The following is a 14,632-nucleotide window of genomic DNA, read 5'->3' as shown; positions in this document are numbered from 1 at the left end:
TATGAAATTTTGAGACATACATACATATATATGTATAGATTATAATAATGGATAATAATAATATAGTATATATTGAGAAAAAAACAAAGGAAAAAAAAAAAGAAGAAAAAGAAAAAAATAAAGAATTCGATTCTTTTCATATGAAGAATATCTTTTTATTAGTTATACATTTCTTATTCTATATAATATTAGTTCATATATATTATACATATAATAATGAAAATTTATTACAATGTTTTAATAATAGTTTTTCTTATATCTTAAAAAGTCCATATTTAAATATATACGATGTAGAAATCATACAAAATAATTTATCTAATATATCTCAGATGTGTAATCATGATAAATTAAATTATTCCAAATATATAGACACAGATTATTTTAAATATTCTTTCTTGTTTTATAATCAACATGTTAACACATACATAGGTTAGGGAAAATGTAAATGTAAAAATATATATATATATATATATATGTATGTATGTATGTATGTATGTGTGTGTGTTTTTCATATATATAATATTACATGATATAATGTCTTTATCATATTTATTTTATTTTTTTATTTTTTCTTGGTCTTTCTTCCTCTTAAGATTACGTTATTATATTTCATAAATTAAATCAATCTGAAATTTTGAAAAAAGAAATTCATATAAGCATAACTAAATATTTTTTTTGGAAAGAATGGGTGCTTTATATTTTTTTTAATTTGATGACATGTGCTATAATAAATATCTACTGGAAAAAGAAAGAGTAAAAAAAAAAAAAAATAAAAATATATAACATGTATATATGTACATAGGTATATTTGTATGTACATATTTTATTTATAGGAGAAAAGAAAATATATTTCATGTATCAGTAATTTCCCTTATTAATATAAATATAATATACCAGCAATTTATAGGTGCAAACAAAAAATAATATATACACATATATATATATATATATATATATATATGTTTATTTTTTTATGCCTGTGAATTATTTTTTTTTTTAATTTAATTTTTTTTTTTTTTTTTTGAATGTAGACTCTATTGAATATGGTTCTACATATGAAAAATTCATAGCGTTGTTAATATATATTTATTATATCCTATTAATCTTAAATATTTTTAAAGAATTATCAAAAGTTAGTAAAATATTTCGTATACCCATAAACATAATTAGCAATACATTAAAACATAACAAGGTGCTTTTCATTTCTCTTTCTGCTTTTGTAGTAGTACCATTTGTCAAATATATAACAAGTAAATAAATAAATAAATAAATATATATATATATATATATATATATATATATATATATATGTATGTATCTAAATTCATATTTAGATAATCAAGGTGTACAAACAATTTTTCAGACAAATGAATTCACACATATATTACTTTTTTTTTTTTTTTTTTTTTTTTTTGTAGGCCTTCAAAATTATAGTGACTATATCAAATCGTTCGATCTCTTTGAAAAGAACAATATATATAAAAATGAATATCCTTACTATTTTTTGTTTTCCTTAATCTATAATTTTTTTTTTATACCCATGATAATAGTTATATCCACAGCAAGCACCTTTCTCCTTGTAAACAAGAACGACCTTTTATTAAGTAAAAGATAACAAAAAAAAAAAAAAAAAAAAAAAAAAAAAATTAAAACCATGAGCAATATATATATATATATTATATATTTATTTATTTTATTTTGTAGATTGCAAGTTAAGAAATATGCCACTCTGGTTAAAAATAAAGGAATATCTTTTCTTCTTTCAAGTAAAAAAAAAAAATAAATAAATAAATACACACATACATACATACATATATATATACATTACAACAATATATGTGTGGTTTTATTTATTCAACATAATATAGGTGAATAAAAAATTAAACAAACAAAAGATGTTTATATCTGACGAAAAAAATATAAAAAATATGAGTATCCTAAAATTTTCTAATATATCTTGCTTCGGCCTTTTTTTTATTTTTTTAATTTTAAAAATAAATTTTGATCAAAGCTCATATGATCATATTAATAAAAAGTACAACCTTCTATTAAAGGAGTATTTTTTAACAGACACAAATATGGTAAAACGGAAGACATATTAACATGTTGTATTATCTATAAATTTATAAATAAAATATACATAAATATATACATACACACACATATATATATATATATATATATATATATGTATATTCCTTTTTGTAGGAGAAATCATATGATACTTTTACCTATTCAGCTGATTACTACAACTTTTTAAACTCCATAGTCATAAAGAATATCATGAGAAATAAAAAAGATTTGCAAAATAAAAATTTATTCGATATTAATTTGAATTTAAATGATTACAATATTTCTATATATGATGATTTTTTTAATCATTTTCCATATGACGTCTTTCTAAAATTTAGCGGCAACAACCAAAGTAGTCCACACATAAGAAAAATGAAAAAAAAAAAATAAATATATTTATATATATGTATATTTATTTATATATCATATATAATTTTTTTTTTTTTTTTTTTTTTTTTTTTTTTTTAAGTATCCGATGAAATAACTATAGCCAATCCGTTACTTGCACACGAATCCAACACTGGTACATCAACACATAAAAAATATATATATATATATATATATATATAATAAAACATAATAATGTGTATATATTTATGTACATATATAAATATATTCCTTTTAGATAGTACCAAATTAGAGAATTATAAAAGTATCATAGAGGATAATAAGGGAAGGATAAAATATTACGACGCTTATTCGATTCTTTACAACTTTGAATACTCCCTATCTTTATTAATAAGGGTAAGTGTATAAAATATAAAAAATGAAAAAAGAAACATTAAATGTAAAAAACGTAAAACATGAATACTATAAATATGTAATATATATATGTTGCATATATATATTCGCCTTTTAGACATCGTTTAAGGTGCAGCATTATGGTGTGTTTAAAAAAGATAAAGAAATTTTTGTTCATGAGATATATGAAGATAATTATAATAACATGTATAATTATAAATATATTTTATTAATAATTATGTTTATCATAACAATAATATATTTAATTTTAACGATATTTATGGTGTATTATATAAGAAGCAAGATTTATATTTCTTTTTTTTCCTTTTTTTTCTTAAATTTCTTCTTTTTTTTCTTATTTCATTTTATGAGCTTCACACCAGTTAGCTATTTTTATGATTATATTAACGACATAAAGGAAAATCAAATATCCGAAATATTTAATAACATGAATAAACAAGACAATTTTAGATCCTTATTATTTGATTTATTAAAAATAAAATGGTATAAATTTTATGCAAATTTATTTTCTTATATCATTATTCTTACATCCTTATTAAATTTCTTTTTTCTTTTTTTTATAAATCATATTTCATTTTTAATAAAGCATAAAAAAAAATTTCTATTAGTAAGCATACCTATATGGATCTCCGTTTTTTTCATGTCCTTAATAGGTACAAAATAAAAAAGATTATGTATAATCTATTTATTTGAATAATTTTACATTTGTTAAACGTGTACACATGTGTATATAGTTATGTAGTAAACACGTAATTTTTTTTTTTTTTTTTGTTTGTTTGAACATGATAAATGAATGTAATATATATATATATATATATATATTATTTTTAATAGGATCTTATTTTCCATGTAATATCCAGAAGAACATTTTTAAGTGGATACTTTTATTTTATCAAATTCAAACAAACCAGAATTCTTTCCCTTACGAAGTCTTAAACAAATTTATTTTTGTTTTCTTCTTATTTTACCTTACCTCCATATTCCTATTTATTTATGTAAAGAAAAAACCAAACATAATTAAACTAAAAAGACGTAATTATCAAAATGATAAAGACCCTAAACAGGTACCTTTTAATAACACCAACATATGCGAAAACTATGATATCCTACTATACTTTAAAGCCCTTTTATATTCATTAGATAAAACTTTTGAAAAGGTACAATTATTGAAAGAAAAAAATAAGTTTTCTCAAATGCTTAATCTTCAGATTAATATGTATAATATGTATGAACAACAAAAAATGATGTTGCAATATGGGAACATAAACGCACAAGGTAATTACATGAATGGACAAACAAATAATGTTATGAATGGTCAGGGGAATAATTACATGAATGGACAAACAAATAATGTTATGAATGGTCAGGGGAATAATTACATGAATGGACAAAAAAATAATGTTATGAATGGTCAGGGAAATAATTACACAAATAGCCAAATGAATAATTACATGAATATCCAAACGAATAATTGCATGAATGGTCAGGAAAATAATTATCTGAATAGCCAAACGAATAATTACATGAATATCCAAACGAATAATTGCATGAGTGGTCAGGAAAATAATTATCTAAATAGCCAAACGAATAATTACATGAATATCCAAACGAATAATTACATGAATATCCAAACGAATAATTGCATGAGTGGTCAGGAAAATAATTATCTAAATAGCCAAACGAATAATTACATGAATATCCAAACGAATAATTACATGAATATCCAAACGAATAATTACATGAATGGTCAGGAAAATAATTATATGAATGGCCAAACGAATAATTTCATGAATGACCAAACGAATAATTACATGAACAGTCAGGTACATACAGAAATTCCTTATAGACCAAATGAAAACGCTCAAACATCAAGCCAAATAATGAATGGCAAACATAATTATGATCATACGATGGTGGGAAATATACAAGACGGGAAAGGTATAAATACACACGCAAAACATAAATTGTATGAAATTAAAAAAAACGATGATCACGACATTATAGATGAAGATACGTCAAATAATGAAGATTTGGAGAGACAAAATAAAAATAAAGACGATGAAGTAGATATGATTGAAAAGATAGAGAATATGAGTTTATTTTTTACAAATATATTGAATGAGAAATATGATTTTAATTTTTTAAAAGATGAAAATATAAAGAATAATAAGAAGAAAACGTTAGTGCAGTGGATAATATCTGGACTTTATGATAAAGATAATTATAAAAGAAATGAAGAAGATAAGGAAAAAAGGCAAAAAAACACAAAGCAATTAAAACGTATGATTGAAAATTTGAATGAAGATTTATATTACATAGACAAAATAAAAATATCATTTACATATTTACTTTTTCTAAAAATAAAAAAATATATACTTATACAAAAGTTCAATAATTTAAAAGAAAAAAAAGGTGAATTAAAAACAACATATCAAAATAAAATATTATATAAAAGTCATCTAAGTAAACTTCAACAAAATTTGACAAAGCAAATGTACCAGCTAGAAAAAAATGTTTTAATTACAAACAATTTGAGGGATGGTCTTATACATATCATAGAGGATGAAGCATGTAAGTTTAAAAAAAAATAATAAAAATAAAAAAAATAAAAAAATTAAAAAAATTAAAAAAAATAAAAAAATAAAAAAATTAAAAAATAAAAAAATAATACATAAGATAATATTTTACACTCTACAAATGGTTTAAAATATAAAGTATTGGTTAAACAAATTTATATGTGTAGAATAATATATATACCATGATATATTTTTTATTTTTTATTTATTTTTTTTTATGTGCAGTTTATAAAAAGGATGAACAGAATAGTAGTGAGGAAAAGAAGGAACAAATTATTAATGAGGAGGCTCAATCAAACAAGGGCCGCATTTTTGAAAAATGAATCATATAAAAAATAAATAATAATAAATGAATAATAATAAATGAATAATAATAAATGAATAATAATAAATGAATAATAATAAATGAATATTAAGTAGTGTAATAAAATATTATTTTTAATATATAATTTGTTATAATATATTGTAAAATATATATATATATATATTTATACAAAATATATTTAATTTTTTAAAAATGCTGAAACTGGTTTTATATATATGTATTACATAGTGTAATACCTTTCTCTTAATAAAATGTAAATATAAATATAAATATATGTATTGTATATGATATATTATATATATATAATATATATATATTATATATGATATAATGTATATATCATATTTATTTCTTTTTTTTTCTTTTGGTGACTTAAAAATAAGCCCGAAAAATTATACATATTTCAAATATATTTTCTCTTAAATGATAATATTGAAATATTAACAAAAAAAAAAAAAAAAATATATATATATATATATATATATATATATATATATTTAATAATTATTATTATTATTATCTTATCATATATTCTTATATTCTTATATTTTTATATTTATTTATAATATATTAATTTTTTGATATCGTTGCTGGGGATGGGTAGTTTCCTTTACTTCTAATAACAATATGTTTTAAATTTTTTTTTTTTTTTTTTTTTTTTTTTTTTTCAAATATTAAGTTTAAATGTTCCTTTTTCCTTTGTTTGTTTAAAAAAAAAAAAAAAGAAAAGAGAACACAATGCTATTATATTTTGTGATATTCATATGGTCCTTTTTATTATGTGATATATATGAAACACTAAATATAAGAAAGAGCATAGATAGGAAATTAACACATTTGAATAATAATATTGAATGTGCATTGAATATAAGTAATTATCGAAATAAGAAAAGTAAAAATTTGCAATTTATTGGTAATAATAAGATTGTAAAAAAATGTAAGAACAAATATAGTAACAAAGTTCATTTATTTGGATTTAGTAGTAAAGAAGAAATAAATAATAAAGGAAAAAAGAGTTTAAATATCGAAAAATATGAATATAAAAATGGTAATATATTTTTATATACTAAATTATTTGTAAATAATGAAGAAAAGAAATTTATTATTGATTTATGTAGTGATCATAGTTTTATATTTGAAAAAAGATTAAATGAGGAATTATTAAAATGTAATAATAATAATAATAATAATAATATATTTACACAAAATGATTTTGAACAGAAGAGTTTTCCAAAAAATGAAGGTTTAAATTTACAATATGAAAAAAAGGATATAGAAAATATAAAAGAATTATTCCATTTAAATAATACACAAGTAGATATAAAAAAAGTAGTTAATATAAAACATGAAAAGGAAAAACAATTTCCATTTTATGTAATAAATAATGAAGAGTTAGATATGAATTTTTATGGAATTATTGGTTTTAATTTTTTTAAAAATTATGACACATTTGTTTTAGACACTATACAAATGAAAATTTTATTAAATTGGAATGAAGACGGAATAAATACAGAAGATCCAAATTATGATAACATTGAATATGAGAAACAAAAGGGAAATGGTGAACAAGATCAAAAGGAACATGAGTATTATAAGATAAATCTTTATGATTATTTTAATAATATTAAATATTTTAATATTTATGTGGATAATCATTTATATAAAGGTATCGTAGATACAGGTACATTAAATACTATACTTCTTAACAATTCCAATATATACAATACAACAACTGATTACAATAATAAGGATACTAAGACTAGTATAATTATTGAAAGCGTTTTAAAAAATAAATATAAAGTTAATAAAACTAATATTAATCATATAAATATTATTACTAAAGATAATCATAAAATACCTGTAGAATTAAATAAATATATCTATTCAGGGAATCTAGAATATATTAATAAAGATGTCATTTTATTAGGTTTAGATTTTTTATTAAACAAGAAATTAATATTTGATTTAAAAAATAATATTCTTATCATTCCAAAAAAATATTTGAATAATACAAATGAATTTAATAAAAAATATGATGCTCTAAATATAGGAATTACAAATGTTCAAGAAAACCAAAAAAGTCAAAATGATAATGGAAATAATCATATGGATCAAATTAAAATTGAAGATAAATGTAAAGAAATTTATAATCAATTGAAAGCTAAGGAATTAAATTTTGTAAGAATTACAAAGGAGTTAGAAAACGACAATGTTTATATGAAAGATTGTAAAAGTACAAATGATGTCATACATAAATATGCCATTAAATTGTTGTATGGTTCTAATTATTTAAAAAAAAATGATAAAAATATAGAATATGAAAAAAGATATAATGAGGTCACCGAATTTTTTAAAAAATTAAATAATGAAGAAAAACAAAATATGTTAAACAAAATAGTCAATAGTGTGTTATTATTAAAAAGAAATGACACTATTCACGATAATAATAATAATAATAATAATAATAATAATATTATTAACCATCAGAAACAACATTCTTCTAATCAAGGATATGAAAAGGCATCAGATATTATACATAAATTTGTTAACTACGAAATTAATAATAACGTATATTCTTTACACAAATTCAAATCATCGAATGTTAATAAAAATAATCCCAAGTCAGAAGAAGAGGAATATAAATTTTTATGTAATCTATATGAAACTCATCCAGAATATAGTTTTGAAATGTTAAATGATTTCAAAAAAGAATTATCTTCTAAAAAAATCCCATATAATGATTGTAATGATGAAAAGGATATTATAAAAAAAGTTGCACATTCAAGAGTATTCAATAATCATAAAAATAATAATAAAAGAAAAAATGTAATTGTAAGGAAATATTCGGATGATGGTAATAATATACATACACAAATTATTATAAGAGGTAATGGTCTTAATAATAATAATAATACATCAGATGATCAAGATCAAAATGATTATCAGTATAATAATTTAGATAGAATGGATGATCTATTTCCTAACTCGATTTTTTCCGGACTCTTAAAAAATTTCTTTATTCAAAATAATAATAATAATAATAATGATGGTGATGGTGATTATTCAAGTGAATCCTTTGATCAACAAAATTCATCAGATGATAATCAAAATGATTTATTTTCTGAGTTAAATAATTTCTTTGGATTTGGAAACTTAGCAGATGGTATGTTCGGACGTAAAAAAAAAAAAAAAGTTCTTGGATTTAAAACGAAAGAACCACAAGCAAATCTTGAAAACAATAAAGAAAATGCCGATGATAATATTACACAGGCAATCAAACAAGAAAAAGATGTTGATATAATTTATCTTTTAAATAAAGTCCAAAAATTAAATGATATAAATTTAAAAAATTTTATATTACAATCTTTGAACAATCAAAATATCAGAAAAATATTAGTAGATGCTGTTAAAAAAGGATATACAAATACTTATGAACAATGTAAGAAAGAAAATGATAACAAGAGTATGTACCTATTGCAAATGTTGAAGCAATCAGGAATATTCTAATCTAAAAATATATATATATATATATATGTAAAAAATATACATATATATATAAATAATATATATATATATATATATAATATATATGTATATATTTATAATAAGCCTTCAGTCCCCTTTGAGTAATATGTTTTACTCACCATTTATAAATAATTCATAAACAAATCTTAACTCTATGCACACATAAAAGTATATAAATAAATAAATAAATATATATATATATATAATATATATGTATATTATATTATATGTGTGTATTTTTCTTTTTTCATTTTTTTTAATTAACCTTTTTCATATTTCTTTTTTTTTTTTAATCCATTGTAGAAATGTAAATAAATATTATATAGTTTTTATGTTAATATAATTATTTTTTTACATTAATAATCAAAGTGTTGAAACGTTTATATATATACATATATATATATATATATATATATATATATATATATATATATTATATATATTTGTATTTATTTATATTTATATAATTTTTTTTTTTTTTTTTTTTTTTTTTTTTGATAATTACGAGTTTCATTTGTTTTATATATACAACATATATGTATAATATATATATATATATATATGTGTATATATACATATATATTTCATTACATTTCATTTTTTTTAATTTTCTTTTCTTTTTTTTTTTTTTTTATTTAATTTAATTTTTTTTTAAGAATTAAAATTTCCTTCTTATTATTAAAAATTTTCAATTTTATGAAAATATTAATATATTTATAAATAGATGAATCCCTTTTATTTACTTATATAAATATATATAAATATATATATATATATTTATTTATTTATTTGTGAGTTCATGTGTATCATTTATTATATATATATATATATATAAAATAATATGTTTAAGAAAAGGTTGAATAAAAATGTTTTTTCGATATTTAAAAAATACAACTCATCATACATTTGCTTTGATGAAAATAAACAGAACTTGAAAAAATTTTGTAATATAAAAAACATCGAGTTAAGAAAAAATGTGCATACCAATAAAACTGAAATTTTCATTGATGACAAAATTTTATTAACTAATAGGAAAAATGTTTTCTCCTTAAAAAATGAAGATTTGTGTTTATTAATAAAATTGGAAATTTTGAGAAATAAAAATAATATGGATGTTTTGAAAACTCCTATAACGTTATGTGTGAATAACTTAATCGATTTTGTAAATTTAAAAGAACACAATATGTTACCAAAAAATTATGACCATAAATATAATAATAAAGGTGACAATAAATATAATAACAAAGGTGACAATAAATATAATAACAAAGGTGATAGTGAATACAACAAATGTGATAGTGAATACAACAAATGTGATAGTGAATACAACAAATGTGATAGTGAATACAACAAATGTGATAGTGAATACAACAAATGTGATAGTGAATACAACAAATGTGATAGTGAATACAACAAATGTGATAGTGAATATAATAACAAAGGTGACAATAAATATAATAACAAAGATTATAGTGAATACAACAAAGGTGACCATTTTAACTATCATAATTATATAAATAATAATAATAAAGAGCGGATTTTATATTTCTTTGAAATAGAAAGAACCCTTATGGAAAAAAAAATATATGAAAATTTTATTAATGATCTTATTTTTTATACAAATAATAATGAAGAACATGCTTTTAATATGCACAAAAATTCTCTACATGATTTAAAAAAAAAAACTATTCATTTACCAAACTGTTTAAATTATATTAATAAATATAATATTAATAATAACTTATATCAAGAACAAAAATATATCTATAACAAATTTATTAATCTCTTTGAACATATTCATAATATTAAGTTAAATAGAGCTAACCATTTTGAAACACCTGAACAAAATTTTGATGTTCAGGAAAAAATACAAAAATTAATAAAAAACATGAACAATTCAGAAATTTTCTTATTTTATAAATGCACACAATATTTGAATTCATTTATATTTACCTATTTATTTTTAAATAGGTATATAAATTATAAGGATGTGTATCGTTATTGTAATTTGGAATATATATATCAATTTTTTAAATGGGGATATGTATATGATGTAAATATAATGAAGGATGCCAACACACTCTTGATGTTATCATCCCTTCGTTTAATAAACAAAATGATACAATGAAAAATGTACATATATTATGTGGCAACATCATGTTTTTATCACTGTATTTTTTTTTTTTTTTATTATTATTATAAGCAGATACATCAAAATGAAGCATGTACATAATATAAATAAATAAGTACATATATATATATATATATATATATATATATATATATATATATATGTACTTATTTATTTATTTATATTTACCCATATATACCATTTTTATTGTATCATTTCAATTATTTTAAGACATATAAACTTTTTTAGTTGTATTTTCAAAAAAAAAACTACATAGTTTTTTTTTTTTTCTTTTTTTTTTTTTTTTTTTTTTGGATAAAATCATTTAACAAAACATTATATATATATATATATATAAAATTACATAAAAAATATTAAAAAAAAATGCTTTCATATTTCACATTTATTTACGATACTGTTACCGTTTTGGCTAAGCATCTCGGTTTGTCGGGATTAATACCCTTGTTTACACTCGTATAATAAGCCAACATTTGCAAAGGTATGACTGCAAGTAAAGGTGTTAAAATACCATTATTTGGAATTAAAATGATATCGTCTGCAAAATGTTTAACTAGGTTTTCATCATCCGTTAAACATACAATATGTGCTCCTCTAGATTTTATTTGTTCTCCTGTATTGATCATTGCATTTTTGGTGTTATCATTAAATAATAACATAATTACAGGGATATTGTCTTCACCACCTAATAAAGCATATGGCCCATGTTTAAGAGAAGCTCCAGTGAAACCTTCACAATGTATATAAGCCAGTTCTTTAATTTTTAAGGCACCTTCTTGAGCTATAGGATAACTTAAACCATTTCCTATAATTAACATCGATTTTGTATTTTTAAATTTCTCGGATAATGTTTTACATGTATTTTCACATGATTTAATTGTTACTCCAGTATATAAAGGTAATCTATGTAAAGAATTAATCAAGGATGTTGCTTTATTACTGGATTGGTTATTTTTTTTATGTTGAAAAAACCATAAGGCTATTAATGTTAAAACAGATACTTCAGAGGTAAAACATTTTGTCGATGCTACTCCTACTTCTCTACCTGCATTTAAATACACACCACGACCGGTCATATTTGCAATTGTTGATCCAACAGAATTAACAACTGATAATTTCCTTACATTTAAGTCTTCTGCTAATTTACATGCTTTTATAACATCTCGTGTTTCACCACTTTGTGATATGAATATAACTCCTTCTTTTTCCTTTGGTATTACAGAAATATTAAAATCGATAGGATCCATAACCTGAACAGTATTAAAACAATTTAGGTAATTCATAAGATATTTAGCAAATAATGCTGCATAATAAGATGTACCACATCCAACCAGAACTAAATTTTCTATTTTATTTAAATCTTGTATATACGGATCTAATCCTCCTAATTTTACTAAATGATCTCCACTACTAAATCTTCCACCATTATTTAATGACTTGGATAAAGTAGCTGACTGCTCATGTATTTCTTTAATTGTCCAATGTGGATATGGATGTGGAGTTTTTTGTATAGCTATTTCTGGTATATTTTCCACTTTCTTCAATAATTTTAAATCATTTATTTTATCTTTACTTATGGAAAGTATTTCTCCATTTTTTAAAGAAATATATTCATTAGTAAACATAAATAATGCTGTATGTTCAGATGCTATAAAAATTTCATCATCCTTGAAACCAATATGTAAAGGTGACCCATTTGAAGCTAAAATCATCTCATCAGGATGATTTTTATGTATTATACAAAAACTCCATGTACCTTCTAATTGTGTTATCGCTGACAAAACGGCATCTTGAAATGATTGTTTTTTATCTAAGAAATATCCTATTAAATTAGCTACTACCTCTGTATCAGTATTTGATTTAAATGGAATATTATTTTTCAATAAAAATGTTTTAATTTCTCTATAATTTTCAATTATTCCATTATGAACTATACTTATCCGTTCACCATAATCAACATGGGGATGAGCATTTTCATCAGTTTTACATCCATGAGTTGCCCACCGTGTGTGTGCAATTCCTATATGATCATTTTTATGACTGTTCAGGTAATTCGATTTTAATTTTTCAATAGCATCACAAGTTGTATTACTTGCATATTTAGTCGTTTTTAAAACATTTTTATTACTTATAGTTGACATTCCACATGAATCATATCCTCTATTTTGTAAAATTTCAATACCATCTATTAATATCTTCGAAGCATCTCTATTTCCCATATATGCCATAATTCCACAGCAACTAGCTGTTTCATTGGACAAGCCAAAAAAATGGCTGTTCATAATTTTTTTTTTTTTTTTTTTTTTTAAGGAATTATTATTTTCATTATTTTCTTCCTGAGTGTTCAGAAATTTATTTAAAGCCAAACAGATAGCCATAAAAAAAATATATAATTTCTTCTGATTAAATATATTATTATTAAAAAGGGCATAATAATATTTATTATATGTATCTTTATGTGATGATATATTATTATAAGTATTTTTATGTGATGATACATTATTATATGTATTTTTATGTGATGATATATTATTATATGTATTTTTATGTGATGATATATTATTATATGTATCTTTTTGTGATGATATATTATTATATGTATCTTTTTGTGATGATATATTATTATATTTCCATATTTTAAGACCGTTCATTGTCCCATTTTTAAATGAACCTTTAAATTCCTCATCTTGATCTTCTTTACGATTGTAAAATAAATATTTTTTAATTGAACAACCATAATTTAAAAACCCAATATTTTCATATACATTATATTTATTTTTCATAATATTACAAAAATATAATTGCTTTTTATCAGACACAAATTCATGTTTGAATTTACTTTTTAAATTGTGTATTACTGTTTTGAATTTAAAATTCATTTGTTTATATTATTATTGGTGTTTTATATTTTTACGTTATTAAAGATCTTAGGTGATTTTTTTTTCTTTTTTTTTTTATCACTATACATTTTATGTATTATTAATTAGTTTATATATTTACAATTCTTTTAGTCATACTAAAGAATATATTAATATATGAACGTAAGATATATGAATATATATATATATATATATATATATAATATATATATTTTGTACAATATAATGAAATATATAAATTTTATAAAAATATATTATATTAATAAATAAGATTCACACATATTTAAATGTTATGCTATATATATAAATATATATATATATATATTTTTCTTTTTTTTAATAT

The 14,632-nt window shown here is 20.3% G+C and overlaps 4 protein-coding genes across 4 annotated transcripts; 3 read left to right on the top strand and 1 right to left on the bottom strand.

Annotated features, from left to right (window-relative positions):
• Positions 1-47: 47 nt before the first annotated feature.
• Positions 48-5,734, top strand: PF3D7_1025400 (conserved Plasmodium membrane protein, unknown function; the record flags this gene model as incomplete). The annotated part of the gene is made up of 13 exons (XM_001347496.2): positions 48-429; positions 594-753; positions 834-907; positions 1,032-1,250; positions 1,419-1,604; positions 1,705-1,766; positions 1,869-2,081; positions 2,209-2,425; positions 2,543-2,596; positions 2,699-2,817; positions 2,933-3,488; positions 3,670-5,406; positions 5,637-5,734. 13 exons carry the CDS (start codon positions 48-50, stop codon positions 5,732-5,734), a joined length of 4,077 nt encoding a protein of 1,358 aa, XP_001347532.2.
• Positions 5,735-6,474: 740 nt separating this feature from the next.
• PF3D7_1025300 (conserved protein, unknown function) lies at positions 6,475-9,243 on the top strand (the record flags this gene model as incomplete). The annotated part of the gene is made up of 1 exon (XM_001347494.2): positions 6,475-9,243. The coding sequence occupies one exon, from the start codon at positions 6,475-6,477 to the stop codon at positions 9,241-9,243; it is 2,769 nt and encodes a 922-aa protein (XP_001347530.2).
• Positions 9,244-10,102: 859 nt separating this feature from the next.
• On the top strand, positions 10,103-11,389 carry PF3D7_1025200 (ATP synthase mitochondrial F1 complex assembly factor 2, putative; the record flags this gene model as incomplete). The annotated part of the gene is made up of 1 exon (XM_002585365.1): positions 10,103-11,389. The coding sequence occupies one exon, from the start codon at positions 10,103-10,105 to the stop codon at positions 11,387-11,389; it is 1,287 nt and encodes a 428-aa protein (XP_002585411.1).
• A 410-nt stretch (positions 11,390-11,799) lies between these two features.
• On the bottom strand, positions 11,800-14,289 carry PF3D7_1025100 (glutamine--fructose-6-phosphate aminotransferase [isomerizing], putative; the record flags this gene model as incomplete). The annotated part of the gene is made up of 1 exon (XM_001347493.1): positions 11,800-14,289. The coding sequence occupies one exon, from the start codon at positions 14,287-14,289 to the stop codon at positions 11,800-11,802; it is 2,490 nt and encodes an 829-aa protein (XP_001347529.1).
• Between the last annotated feature and the right edge of the window lie 343 nt (positions 14,290-14,632).

The sequence above is a fragment of the Plasmodium falciparum genome (assembly GCF_000002765.6).
Source record: "Plasmodium falciparum 3D7 genome assembly, chromosome: 10".
Lineage (NCBI taxonomy): Eukaryota > Apicomplexa > Aconoidasida > Haemosporida > Plasmodiidae > Plasmodium > Plasmodium falciparum.
Note: the sequence above shows the minus strand (reverse complement) of the source record. Positions and strands in the feature narration are given on the sequence as shown.